General features: G+C 44.5%; 1 protein-coding gene across 3 annotated transcripts; it reads right to left on the bottom strand.

The window, feature by feature from the left end:
• Positions 1 to 1,092: 1,092 nt before the first annotated feature.
• dus2 (dihydrouridine synthase 2) lies at positions 1,093 to 9,188 on the bottom strand. Of its 3 annotated transcripts, none has more exons than XM_031733263.2 (16): positions 8,965 to 9,188; positions 8,304 to 8,441; positions 7,800 to 7,845; positions 7,632 to 7,723; positions 7,227 to 7,270; positions 7,036 to 7,096; positions 6,912 to 6,959; positions 6,773 to 6,838; positions 6,087 to 6,157; positions 5,644 to 5,730; positions 5,262 to 5,430; positions 5,017 to 5,138; positions 4,777 to 4,917; positions 4,090 to 4,177; positions 3,783 to 3,856; positions 1,093 to 2,747 (listed from the first exon to the last, which is right to left on the bottom strand). In XM_031733263.2, exons 2-16 carry the CDS (start codon positions 8,421 to 8,423, stop codon positions 2,480 to 2,482), a joined length of 1,497 nt encoding a protein of 498 aa, XP_031589123.1. In that variant the 5' UTR covers positions 8,424 to 8,441; positions 8,965 to 9,188; the 3' UTR covers positions 1,093 to 2,479. The 3 variants fall into 3 exon arrangements, with proteins under 3 accessions (XP_031589123.1, XP_031589125.1, XP_031589124.1); XM_031733265.2 differs by having other exon boundaries at positions 3,783 to 3,850; XM_031733264.2 differs by having other exon boundaries at positions 9,063 to 9,188.
• Between the last annotated feature and the right edge of the window lie 5,020 nt (positions 9,189 to 14,208).

The raw sequence follows: 14,208 nt of genomic DNA, 5'->3' as shown, positions 1-14,208 counted from the left end.
ATAACAGAAAATTGAGAAATATTTTTTAATAATTATTGATTGTATACTCCTGAGATTTTCTGAGCACATCCTGGACCGAAGGTTTATCAAATATAATGAGTTAATAAAACCACAGGATTTTTCGTCCTTAATGTCATGCTCATGTTTGCTAAAGATGAGAACAGTGAGAAGGATAAAGGAGACACATAGACTGTATGTGAAAGATGGACACAACAGCTCACCTGTTGGTTTATGGAGTGAATATTAAACCCTCACTTTTAACATTTTTGGCTGCCACCATGCTGGTTAGTGGGACCCAGAAGTGACCGTGTTTGGACAACAGTGTGGAGTATTCATTTATCAGCTAATGCTAACGAGCTGCATTCATAAACAGTATGGGACCGCCTGCAAATTAGTGCGAAAATAAAATTTCACTAATAAAAACATTAAAAATGCTCCAAACAGCACAAACACGGCCCAGAAGTCCAGTTCAGGGAGTCCAGTTAGAGGTGAAACCTAACAGACAGCTAGCAGCCTGTGTCACCATCCGCCTGTCAGGCCACAGAGGCCACGCCCCTTATAATTCAAACTTTCAGCCCAGTTTACACAGTGACTCCCCACCTGCACAGGTGTTATGAAGAAGAACGCATCTGTAGAGACCAAAGTTTGTGTATCAGGCTGAAACTTATCTGCTGCAAAGTTTTAACATGGGAGTCTATGGGACGGACTCACTGCTGAAGCCTCCAGTGGACGTTAGAGGAACTGCAGCTTTTTGTGCCTGGATTCATCCTTCCACTCGAGGAAGAAGAGGTCTGATCATTGAACTTTTGAATAATTGTAAAAACAGTCAGTTGTGTAGCTAGTCATGTTTTTGAGTTTAGGGATTTTGGAGCAAGTTTCAAGCATCTGACTGTGCAGAAAGTTCTGAACACGAGCAGAAATCCTGCTGCAACAAAACGAGCTATTAAAGTTCAAGGTTTAAAATCCAATTAAATTCAGATATTACTGAGGGGAAAATGAGCCACATGCACATTTGTTTAGCAGAGATGACCTCTTTAATGGAGGCAAACATAGCCTGAGCCAGTGTTAGTCCAAAATGATTTCTGAGACTCGTCATTATGAACAGCTCAGCTCTGTGAGGACAGATCCACCAGGCTGCACATGCTTTAATTCAACTTGCAGACAAAGAAAAGCACAGGTTGTTCCTTTGGCATGAACATAAAACGTGACATCATTTGGCAGATTTCATACCTTAAAACAAATAAGACCATGAGATCAAAACTAGTTCACCAAGTGTGGCAGTCAGTCTACAAGCCACATAAAATCACATACGTTTTCTCCATCAGCACACGGTGAGTTTGAGGCTCTTCCACAAATCACGATCAAAGAAAGTAAGGCACCGGGTGTTTAAACGGCTTTCTGCAACGCCCTAAAGATTCAACTTTGAATGGAAAAGTTGAGCAGCGCCCTCTTCTTTCACCTGTCCAGCACCGAGATGTCTACAGGCAGACCCTCTGATGCTCCAGCTGCACAGCGGCGTCCACTCTCAGCTCATACCAGACTGACAGGACTGACTAAAGAGCAGCCACAGGATTGTATTTATTCCAGGATCTGGCTCAGTTTTTTTAGGCCAAGCCCTAAAACCGTCGTTCACCTGCTGCAGGACGCGTGTGTGAAATGCTCGTCTGGCACCTCTGGTGAGGGTTTTCATTAAAGCCTCACATGTACTCAGGAGCTCGATGTTTGTACCAGCTTTCCTTTATCCAACAGCCGTTTGTCTGTAAATTTGAAGGACCCGGGCCGGAGATGAGCTGCTGCTGCAGTGATGAAACTAACGGTGAAGCTGCTGATTGTTGTTGTTGTTACCTTCACCTGCGGCCGGGAGAGATCAGGGTTACTAAATGAAATGAGCTTCCTCTGAAGGGGGCGGGGCTCTCCCTCAGAGACAGAGTACTCCTCCTCCTGGGAGGTGAGGTGCTCTGGACCCACGAAGAGACCCATCCTGGAGAGATCAAGCCTTCCCCTGCACCCCAGAAGAGAGCTGGAGGAGGTCTGTGTTTATTTTATTTAATCCTCTCTTATCAAAGAGAAGGCTATCAGGCTCTCACACTGGATACTGTCTGTTCTGCAGGTAGGACACCATGTCATGGCTACTCCACATGCGAGACGTTTCATATAAAACTCAGTGAGTTCTGATGGGTTATAAACACGTGCAGACCTACGTGCATTAGGAGGCGTGGCTCCCCTCCTCGCGCATCTACGTGCAGACATCCACAGACAGACACGGATCAGCGGCACGGTTAACGGGACTAAACGATCAGACCTGAGCTGTGAGACGTCTGAATGTCAGCCGTGCTGGGTTTAAAAAAATATTTACTTTGGGTTTAAATCAGATGAAGTGATGAATAATTAAAAAAAACAAAACTGTGAGCACAAACTCAGAGTTCATTTCTGGGTTAAATGTCTGATCATGCAGGTCGTTCCCAGACTGTTAAACTCCTCACAGGCTCTCCCGCTGACTCGGAGGCGGAGCCTCTTTGTGACTGTCACCGTTCGTTACCACAGCGACCTCTGAGGTTTCCTGCAGGACGTCGCTTATGTGCCGTTTCCTACTCCTCTCTTCCTCTGCAGCGCCGTTTACCTTCCCCTCCCTCTTCCTTTTGCAGACTAGGCCGGAGTCTTCCTCACCGATCCGTCCCTCCGGTACTCCCAGAACTCGCAGGCAGACGATGGCGGCCGCTTGCTCTGCAAACTTCTTTGACTTCTCCCTGAAAGACCACAAGAGAGTTTTAGCCCGAAGCGCAGCAGACTTAAGAAATCACAACTGTGAACAAATGTTCAATTCCGGCTCATTTCTTGGAGGTTTTCCACTCTGAGTGGAAGCTGGAAAAACATCCTCACGATGTGTTTAAATAAATATATTATAATTCTCTTCAGTTACTTTGTGTCATTTCAAAATGAAATCTGGAGCTGAAATGAGTCACTTGGTGTCAGACGGGGACAACACCGTGTCTACTTTTGATAATCTGTATGAAACTTTCTATTTTCACACTTTCAGTCGTGCCTGTTGTGAGAAGCTAATGTGGTCAGAACTGTAGGAGGGGGGGCTCAACCACACGAGACGTCACAATAACCGTAGGAAATGAGCGAGCACAGATATTTGTGAGGAGGCGGGAGCCCTCAGAGGATCAGAGCCGTGCAATTTATTCCACAAGCTGACATTTTGTCACTGAGGTGCTTAAAGAGGGCTCAGAGAGACGCCATTCCTGGCCTCAGCGTTCCAGACTCTTCACAACTCTGTTGCACTGATCGTGTCAGGTTTGGGAACTTTCAAGGCGATGAAATTTTACTTCAGGAGTATAGATTCCCTGCCAGCTGTTCAGCTGCTAAATGATGCAACTATCCAAACAGCCAATCACACGGCAGCAATTCAATTCATTTAGGAACAGAAAAGAGCATCAATGAAAAAGGTGGAGGCGGGTTGCAAAACAGCTTGCATGCAGGCTAAAAATCAGATTTGAGATTTGTCAACAGAACACGAAGGAGGACATCAGCTGAGAGTTCTCCAGGATTGTGGCTGAGCTTGTTGGAGCCAACGCTCAGCACAGTCCATTCAACCAAAAACCAGCGCTCAACAACCGGTGAACCCCGGAGACCTTCAGAGCTGCTCAGAAGAACCCAACCAGAAACTTTGGCGGTTGTGTGGAGGGAAAAATATGAGCCTTGCTGGTGTTTTAGCACATTAGTGGCCTCGCTGTGACTGAACACAGCTGCAGAGCAGAAGCACTGAAGTTTGTACTCACCACAGTGAAGATCTGTACTTCTTCTGCGCAACGGTCACTGTGGACTGAAAGGCTCGGTCCTGAGCACGCTGCACCTAACACACACACACACACACACACACACACACACACACACACACACACACACACACACACACACACACACACACACACATCACACACACACACACACACACACACACACACACACACACACACACACACACACACACACACACACACACACACACATCACACACCACCTCTTAGTCCCATTCAGGAGCACATGGAACACTTTTTGTGGATATGAAGCTTTGCGTTTTCTCACCGTCTCGTACTGCGGCTGCTCCAGTTTCTCCTTACGGCTCCACTCGAGCAGGAACATCTTCGGAGTGATTTGAGGAGGATACTCTCTCCTGCAACCAAACACATCAAATCCACCAAGTTTCACTTTAGTCTCAACACGCCAGCATCCACGCAGGTAGACGGGCAGCGGTGTCCAGCCTGTTGTCATCCCTGGGGTGTCAGTTAGTACCGCCTTCTTACAGCTGCTCATTTTCACTTGAGGCGTCGTTTGGTGCATGTACCAGTGACCCCTTCCCTGAACCTACTGAGGTGCCCAAACATAACCAGCAGGCGGAAGTGAACAAGTTGCGTGTCCACACCGCCCACTGGTCTTCAGGCTGATGCAAAATCCTGATTTTTAGATAAGGAACCACACTGCTTTATTTTTAAGGTTAAACTGGGGAACAAAAGTTATCAGAACTCCCGGACCGTGTTTATCAAATGTGGAAAATCAGCCACGAGCTCATTTCCATTTAAATGAGTCGTGGCATGAATTCATCAAATAATGCTACGCAAATATTTAGTGCTGAGGTCTCTGGAAAACCATCGCACAGCACCTCTAAAAACGTGTTACATTTGCCTTTCATGGCCGGCTCTACGAGCCGCTGCGTAAACCATGAGAATCATCTCCATCTACAAATGAGGAGCTGAAAACGTGTTTTTCACTCACCGTTCAAACTTGACGGCCATGGTGGTGACGTCTCCGTCTGTGACGGGTCGCTCCGGCTGGCTGCCGCTCTGCAGGGCGTCCCTCCGAGCCTGCAGCTGCTCCTGAGTCTGCCGATAAAACTCCTGCAGCCCGTACGCCTCGCTGCAACACGTCAGCACCGTGTCACACCAAACACCCACCCTACGCACATACACATCTGACACTGCTTCAAAAAACAAAAAACAAAACCCAGTGCTGCACCTGATCTCAGCGTTGGTCTGCGCCGCCTGCACCTGCTTCCCCAGAGGAGACTCCACCTTGTCTCTGAGCATCTGACACAGACAGTACTTTGTGTTGAAGGCGTTGTTGTCGTATCGAATCGCCTGTGAAGCATCAAAGAATCACAAACAACATCTGTGGTAATCAACAAAACGCCAAACGTGCTCAAAGCTTCTCCAAAGAGAGAATTTTATTCTGCATCTTCACGAGCTGAACTTCAGACTCACGTATTTGAGGTAGTCCTCCATGATCTTCTCCAAAGGAAGCGCTCCCTGGCTGCGGAACACTGATGCGTTCCACATGGCGGCGCGGGCCAGCATCACCGATGAGGCGCCCGTCACCTTTCTGAACTCCTCTATGTCAGCGTTGGTCTTCACATGATCCAGAGAGCCTCCGCTGAAGGAGACACGAGACAGCGGACGGTTTAATGACTCCAGCTCTTAGTGTTGCGTTTAGGAACACTGGTATTTAAGATTGTCTTTACTGAGGACAGAAACCACACGGCTGTGTCCTCAGAGGAACTCCTCTTCTTTCCTAACAGGGCCAAACTCTCCATCTCAAGCCAAGAATGACGTTCAAACACATGAGCGGGAGCTGACTGTTACTCACTTTGCGATGACGGGGATGGAGACGGCCTGAGCGACGGCCTGAATGTAATCACAGTGGACAGGATGTCTGGGACGCTCCTCCTTAAACCTGAACACCAACGAGACACAGACGTCCGTGAGCAACAACCAAAAGAAATCCAACAGGAAGCAGTTCGAGACTTTTCCAGGCTCCTTATTGGCTCCTTTTGTTTGACACCGTAAACAGATTGTTGTTCAGTTTTGGAAAGCTGGTGCAGTAAAAGTTATTTTTAAAATATTATGAGATGTTTTTGTAACTTTCTCATATTTTAGATGCAAAGCAAAGATAATCAGAGGACTAACTGGCCTGATCACAGAAGTTCCCCCCATTGTCATTATAACTAATTATGTATGCGAGTTGCATCACTGTATGAAACTACTCTGCTTCTCTGTGACTGAAGTTTTTACACTCCTGAAGCAGTTTACCTGCCGTGAACGGCGACCGCAGCGGCGCCCGTCTTCTCGATCCTCCGGACCAGACTGATGGTTTCCTCCAGCTGGAGCCAAAGAACAGCGAAGATTAAACATCTGCAGTAAGTATTTACCCCCCTCCTCATGTATTCTTCTGCACATCTGGCCCACTGAAGGGATCACAAACACCTGACTTCTCAGTGTCGAGGCTGGAACAAGCAGTTATCGGGTTTAGGGGGCAGTTACTTTTGCACACAGGGCAGGCAGGTTTGGATAACTTTGTTCTCTTAAGGAATGAAACATCATTCATGTTGCGTGTAGCTTGCAGCCCACCACGATCAGAGGTACAAACACACAGAGCTGAGGCGAAAGAGAAAGCTGGGTCTCTCTGTGCGAGCAGTTTGACTGCTCGATGCAAGGCAGCAAGTAAAACACGCACTTGCAGATTTGTTGCTGCATATTACCACATGTTGCAACAAACAGGGCAGAGGTGGGGCTGTGTGCATGCAGAGGGTGCAAGGCACATGACATTTCATTTTTTAAGGATGGGGTCTCACAAGACCTTAAACTGCAAGGTAAAGGGGAAACCCCCTCCACAGTGCACAGGGGTGAGCTCAGATTATTGATGATTAACACTGAAACATACACCTATGAATAAGATAACAGACCGAAGGTGAGGAAGTGAAACATTCACGTCTTACTGAGGGCAGGATTCGGATTTTACACGTCACCGGGATGGAAACTCCTGTCACGAGCGTCCTCAGGATCTGAGGTGAAGACCAAAGTCAGAATTAAAAACATTCCTTTTATCCTGACGTGATCTCTTGGCTCACAGCTCACCGCTTCGATCTTGTCAGGATCCGACAGGAGAGCAGCTCCCATCCCGCCCTGCAGGACAGCAGAGGTCAGAGGTCAGCCACAGGGACAGAGGGTCACAGTGTCAGTGGGAGGCGACTGGACTCACCTTAGTGGAATATTCCTTTGGACAGCCCATGTTCACGTCGACAGCAGCCACATCCTTTTCCCTGTGATGAAGCAGCTTGTTGTCAGAAAGTAAGTTTAAATTTACTGTAACGAGGAAGGTGGTGCTGGCGGCGCAGAGCTCGACGGCACGAGCACTTCACTCACAACAAAAAGAGTAAACTTTGAACTCACACGAGTCGGGCCACAGCCAACGCTCTGTCCGGGTCAGCGGTTCCCTAAAAGACAAAAGGAAGACTCTGTGTTTGAGGTTTCCCCTTACACAGTGTTCATATTTCATGTCTTCACAGCACGTTTAACCGCCACAATAATAAGTGCCAATCCTGAATTTTGAACTACAGATGCATTTAGGACGTCTGACATAACAAATGGAAGATGAATCCTTCAATACGGTTTCAGAGAGCAGCCTCACATACTGTTTGACCCAAACAGTATGTGAGATTGACCCTGTGACCCGTCTCTGCAGAGGACCAATAAGACTTATCGTTTCCATAGCAAACAATAAGCACAAAGCCAATAAAGTAATTTTGTTTCTCCACATCGATGCCATTCTGCTCGCTTTTAAGCTTCCAGTCTCACCATCTGGAAGACGACGTTGCCCTTCTCCCTCTCACAGGTCCTGAACATCACCCGGTCATCCGGAGCGACGAAATCCACCGTCTCCAGCACCTCTGATGTACACACAGGTATGAGAAAGGTCTGAATGAACAGCCGGTATGAAGGGCAGCGAAAGGCACAGATTCTTACCGTTTACCACTCTCTGACACTGGGCCATTTTGATGTCAATCAGCTCCTGCAACAGACACCAAAGGGTCAAAGGGGAACTATTCTGCTTTTACTCATTTCTTATCATATATTTCCCTCTTCTTGTGGTCAACACATGACCCAAAATCCATCAGATTGCTCTAAACCACAGGTGTCAAACTCCAGGCCTCGAGGGCCGGTGTCCTGCAGGTTTTGGATGTGTCCTTGATCCAACACAGCTGATTCAAATGGCTAAATGACCTCCTCAACATGTCTTGTAGTTCTCCAGAGGCCTGGTAATGAACTACTCATTTGATTCAGGTGTGTTCACCCAGGGCGTTATCTAAAACCCGCAGGACACCGGCCCTAGAGGCCTGAACTTCGACACCCCTGCTATAAACACTCCATCTTAGTAGTTTTTTTTTTTCACCACTCTTTGCTCTGTATGATGTCACAAAGAGAGGATAACCCAAATATGGTCACCAAGGATACGGCCTCTGTCCTCACCTCACAGTAAACCACATCAGCTCCGTAGTCCAGAGCGAGCAGCCTCATGGGCAGAGTCCCCACCCGCACCATGGGAGCCAGGGCGGTGATGTTGCTGAAGCTCAGCCGGCCTGCTGCCATCGTGGCGGCTCAGTCGTCCTGCCAAGACCACACAGGACCCAACAGTCAGAGACCCTCCTCTAAAACAACTGCGTTTCAACTATCCAGAGGTGCTGGCATGTTTAGCCACATTTTCACAACAACACAAAACTCCCTTAAAAAAAATAAAAAATAAAAAAAAAATAATCAGCTGATTTAAGGCGGTTTCAGTTCTAACACAAGTGTATATAACTGAAAGAAGTACGTTTAAGGCATTAATTGGCACAACTGAAACAAATCCATACAAATAACAACATACCTTTTAGTATTGCTTTGAATCAATTAGCTTCTCCTAGAGGTCGACAACCTGGTCAGACTATTAGTCTATTTAACTTGAATTAACTGCTAACTATCTGCGCCGAATTAACCTTATTGAGATGCTTTTTGTAGAAAAGTTAGATTCATGCTCTCTGGTAGATTTCCGATAGCGAACAAGCGATAAACATTTTAACTGCAATTTTTGTGCACAGAGTTTGGCAGAGCGGCTAGCCAAGCTACGTTAGCATTTTAGCTAATTGCTTACCTGTGTTTCCGTCACGAGCTGAAAACAGGCGTTAGTACGGAAGCGACATCTGCGATCATACAGAAGGTTTTATCTCTAAGTTTAAATCAAATCTTTACCGGCATTTGTTCTCAGGTGCTGACGACAGCGGCTCTCGTGCTCATGTGGGGAAAAATAAAGCGTGCTGCTGTTTAAGCTTCCTGTTTAGGTATCTACGTCATCACGCCGTTCATCTTCGCGACACGTTTAGCAGAATCTATATTTATAGTTTTCATTTTAAATAAAAATAATAATAAAAATAAAATTCAGCAAAAACAAAAAAAAACTCTGAGGTTAAGGAAACCGCAATATATAATATTACAAAATATTACAAAAATTATAAATTTAATCAATATATTTAACTTTTTTGTTGCTGTTGTTGATTTGTCCCTCTACTCTCTATTCTGGCATTTTCTCTTGAGTTTTAATTTTATAAAATCAGATTTTTTTCCCCTCCCAGAATCGCTTTTAATCACCTGCCCCATAATTTCTTGGCCACCCCGAGCAGCTGTGACGCATCCACAGCCGGCATAGCTCAGAAAGATGGACACCATCAGTCCAGGTCTGCCTCATTCTGCATTTATTTATAGTTATTTTCTCAAAGTGCAGTAACACACATCCAAGTTAACATCCAGTGTGATGATCCCACTGTAAACACCGAATGCTTTACAAGAAATTTACAACATGAAAGTGTGTGTATCAATACGAGACACCAGCTATAATTTCCAAAGTGAATACAGCTGGATTTTAGATTTTTTTTTTTTTGATTGTTGTCTGAACAGAATTAGGCCCCTCTACTGATGTAGCCAATCTGAAGTTGGGTCTATGGTAAAACTGCCCTCAGCGTCCTCAAACCTCAGCAAACATGCTCCTGATGACTTCCTGATTTAATCATTAGTTTCATTCTCATTCAATAAAACATGATGTTAATTTTGTAATTTCTAGTCCCTCTGTGACCTGTATTGATCTGTTCTGACTCTTCATCATAACGGAGCGATATGGCGTCTGCATCACTGCAGAGGCTGCGTCAGTCTCTTGCTCTCCTCTCACTCAAGAACAACACACAAGATACTGCAATTTCTCCACAGCTCATCAGCACAGAGCGCCTGTCTGGATAACAACCATGGCCTCAGACTTGGAGGTGTGAATTCTCATCCCTGCTGCTTTATACTGCAAATCGCCATAACCTGAGGGATTAAAAATCATTTGGGATAACTATGACTCATTAAGTGCACAGTGTACTGGATTATACTAAATGGTGTAACAAAAAATACATGAATAAAAGTCTAAATGGGCACACATAGAAATGTTAAGTCTTCCTCTTTCTGTTATTGTCCAACAGCACAGCTGCTTGAGAGCAAACACAGAAAAACACAGTCATAAAAAGAAAGAACACTCTCTTTTAATTTTAGGGTAGACGTCATAAAAACTCAGCTGGTCCTTAGAAGGTTTTAAAATTAGGTCAGCTTCAGATGAACATTATTACACATTACACTGTGTCAGTATTTACTGAACAAATAAGGCCAAAACGTAGAAGCAGTGTGTGAAAAAGTCCAGCCTCACTGCTTCCACAGGAATTAAAAGGTGAGTTAATCAGATGCACCTGAGTAGATGATCCTCAGCCGGTGTAAGCACCTCTATAAAAGCTGAAATTTTGGCAGTTTGCTGGTTTGGAGGTGGAAAAAAAACCCCATCAAGATCTCCATCTCGGACTCTACAGGCTTCAGTAGAGTCAGGGACAGCATCGCAGCGTGGCTCAAGTTTATGAAGCTGAAATTGAACAAACCTCGAGACAGTTTCCTTTGGACAGATGAGACCTAAGTGGAAATATCTGTCCATAATTTACAAAACTAAACACCTCATAGCAGCTGTCAGCATGGTGGTAGAGGGATGATGATCTGATTGGACCATGAAGTCTTCTGTATACCAAAGTATTCTAGAGTCAGTGTGAGGCCGGGTGTCCCACAGCTGAAGCTTGGACCAAACTGGGTCATCAGCAGGACGATGATCCAAGCACAGCAGCAGAACGGATGAAAAAGAAAAGCACTGAGCTGCTGCAATGGTCCAAAGTCCAGTCCTCAAAGAGCTGTGCATGAATTAATGCTGCAAACCTCAATGAGGCAAAGAAACCAAAACTCCTCCACAGTGATGTGAGAGCCTGATAAAGTCACACAGGAAATCATCACTGCAACTTATTACTGCTAAAGGAGTTTCTCGAAGCTGCTGAATGATGCGTGGGGCCCGTTTCTGCATGCTGCCTCATGCTGCTGATACAGTGTAATATGTTTAGAACCTGCTGAAGACCAGATGATTTTTTATGTCCTAATACATAAAACCTTAGAACTGAAAGAGGGTCTTGTTCACAGTTTCTTAGAATAACATGTTGCATAAGAAGAAACTGCACAGAGCAGGAAATCGAAGAAAGTTAGTTTTGTACTGTTAGCAAAGGTGAGAAGCTTTGCTAACAGTACAGCTCCAACCTGACCAGCAGACGTGACTGCAAGGAGGGCTAATTCTGTCTCAGTAACATCCTGCATTAGCAACACTTTACATGCACAACATAAAGTGCCACAGAGTGTTAGACTGCTGTGGATTACACAAATCCTATGTCTGAATCCACTCACGGTCACAGCATCATTTAATTCATCCATGAGAGCAGCAGGTAACGTGAGAACAACTAGTTTGTTAGCAACATTTTTTTAAGCTTGAGTTTGCCCTCGGTCTTTTGGATGTGGCAGTGCTTTGTGCTCCGCCTGGTTTATTTACAGCAGGTTTCTTTTTATAGTGACACAGAAACAGCCAACAGGAGACCAAAGTAATTCTCAGACAATCTATGCAACAAACACAGCAAAAAGGCACTCGCAAATATATTAAAATCTCTAACAGTGAATCAGTTAATACACCACATTTTATACACATTTCACCAAATAAAGAGCTAATCACACCAAGTCTGAAATTTTCACTAAACACCTACTCTGACGTCTTGCACACAGTCTGTAATGTCATCCTTTCTTAATGTCACTTTTCTATTTATTTAAAAAATAAAATCTGTAACTCATTCTGATTAGCAGGTAACAGTTTGGGGGCTGATGTGGTGGTTTAACGTTTGCCTTAGACACACAAGCTGCCTGGTAAGCTGGAGAGGAAATGGCGTGTCACAAATTTAGAGGATCATCATTTAGCCTGGAGAAATAGTTTGCTGCTTTATAAGAAAGCCCTCCGCAAAGCCAGAACATCTTACTATTCGTCACTGATTGAAGAAAATAAGAACAACCCCAGGTTTCCCTTCAGCACTGTAGCCAGGCTGACAAACAGTCAGAGCTCTACTGAGCCAACCATCCCTTTAACATTAACTAGTAATGACTTCATGAACTTCTTCACAAATAAAATTTTAATCATTAGAGAAAAAATTACCAATAATCATCCCACAGATGTAATATTATCTACAGCTACTTTTAGTACCATCGATGTTAAGTTAGACTCTTTTCTCCAATTGATCTTTCTGAGTTAACTTCAATAATTACTTCCTCCAAACCATCAACGTGTCTTTTAGACCCCATTCCTACAAAACTGCTCAAAGAAGTCCTGCCATTAATTAATGCTTCAATCTTAAATATGATCAACCTATCTCTAATAATCGGCTATGTACCACAGGCCTTCAAGCTGGCTGTAGTTAAACCTTTACTTAAAAAGCATCTCTAGACCCAGCTGTCTTAGCTAATTACAGGCCAATCTCCAACCTTCCTTTCATATCAAACATCCTTGAAAGAGTAGTTGTCAAACAGCTAACAGATCATCTGCAGAGGAATGGCTTATTTGAAGAGTTTCAGTCAGGTTTCAGAGCTCATCACAGCACAGAAACAGCTTTAGTGAAGGTTACAAATGATCTTCTTATGGCCTCTGACAGTGGACTCATCTCTGTGCTGGTCCTGCTAGACCTCAGTGCTGCGTTCGATACTGTTGACCATAATATCCTATTAGAGCGATTAGAACATGCTGTAGGTATTACAGGTACTGCACTGCAGTGGTTTGTATCATATCTATCTAATAGACTCCAATTTGTACATGTAAATGGAGAGTCCTCTTCACACACTAAGGTCAATTATGGTGTTCCACAGGGTTCAGTGCTAGGACCAGTTCTGTTTACATTATACATGCTTCCCTTAGGCAGCATCATTAGAAGACATAGCATAAATTTTCACTGCTATGCAGATGACACGCAGCTCTATCTATCCATGAAGCCAGGTAACACACACCAATTAGTTAAACTGCAGGAATGTCTTAAAGACATAAAGACCTGGATGGCCGCTAACTTTCTGCTTCTTAATTCAGATAAAACTGAGGTTATTGTACTCGGCCCTGAAAATCTTAGAAATATGGTATCTAAGCAGATTCTTACTCTGGATGGCATTACCTTGGCCTCCAGTAATGCTGTGAGGAACCTTGGAGTCATTTTGACCAGGACATGTCCTTCAATGCACATATTAAACAAATATGTAAGACTGCTTTCTTCCATTTGTGCAACATCTCTAAAATTAGAAATATCCTGTCTCAGAGTGACGCTGAAAAACTAGTTCATGCATTTATTACTTCCAGGCTGGACTACTGTAATTCATTATTATCAGGATGTCCTAAAAACTCCCTGAAAAGCCTTCATCTGATCCAAAATGCTGCAGCAAGAGTCCTGACAGGGACTAGAAAGAGAGAGCAGATTTCTCCTGTTTTGGCTTCCTTCATTGGCTTCCTGTTAAATCCAGAATTGAATTCAAAATCCTGCTCCTCACATACAAGGTCTTAAATAATCAGGCTCCATCTTATCTTAATGACCTTGTAGTACCATATCACCCTATTAGAGCACTTCGCTCTCGCTCTGCAGGCCTACTTGTTGTTCCTAGAGTATTTAAAAGTAGAACGGGAGGCAGAGCCTTCAGTTTTCAGGCCCCTCTTCTGTGGAACCAGCTTCCAGTTTGGATTCAGGAGACAGACACTATCTCTACTTTCAAGATTAGGCTTCAAACTTTCCTTTTGCTAAAGCATATAGTTAGGGCTGGACCAGGTGACCCTGAATCCTCCCTTAGTTATGCTGCAATAGACGTGAGGCTGCGGGGATTCCCATGATGCATTGAGTTTTTCCTTTCCAGTCACCTTTCTCACTCACTATGTGTTAACAGACCTCTCTGCATCGAATCATATCTGTTTTTAATCTCTCTCTCTTCCACAGCATGT

This window comes from Oreochromis aureus, linkage group 7, assembly GCF_013358895.1.
Source record: "Oreochromis aureus strain Israel breed Guangdong linkage group 7, ZZ_aureus, whole genome shotgun sequence".
Lineage (NCBI taxonomy): Eukaryota > Metazoa > Chordata > Actinopteri > Cichliformes > Cichlidae > Oreochromis > Oreochromis aureus.
This window is presented reverse-complemented; position numbering and strand designations above follow the sequence as displayed.

What these genes read in the sequence shown, in the direction of transcription:
- dus2 (XM_031733263.2), bottom strand. Translation starts at nt 8,423, where the DNA reads ATGGCAGCAGGCCGGCTGAGCTTCAGCAACATCACCGCCCTGGCTCCC. An exon ending in CAAAGGAATATTCCACTAAG is followed by an intron (nt 6,960 to 7,035) that starts GTGAGTCCAGTC and finishes GCTGTCCTGCAG; the next exon opens with GGCGGGATGGGAGCTGCTCT. An exon ending in AGCAGCCGCAGTACGAGACG is followed by an intron (nt 3,857 to 4,089) that starts GTGAGAAAACGC and finishes TGTGTGTGTTAG; the next exon opens with GTGCAGCGTGCTCAGGACCG.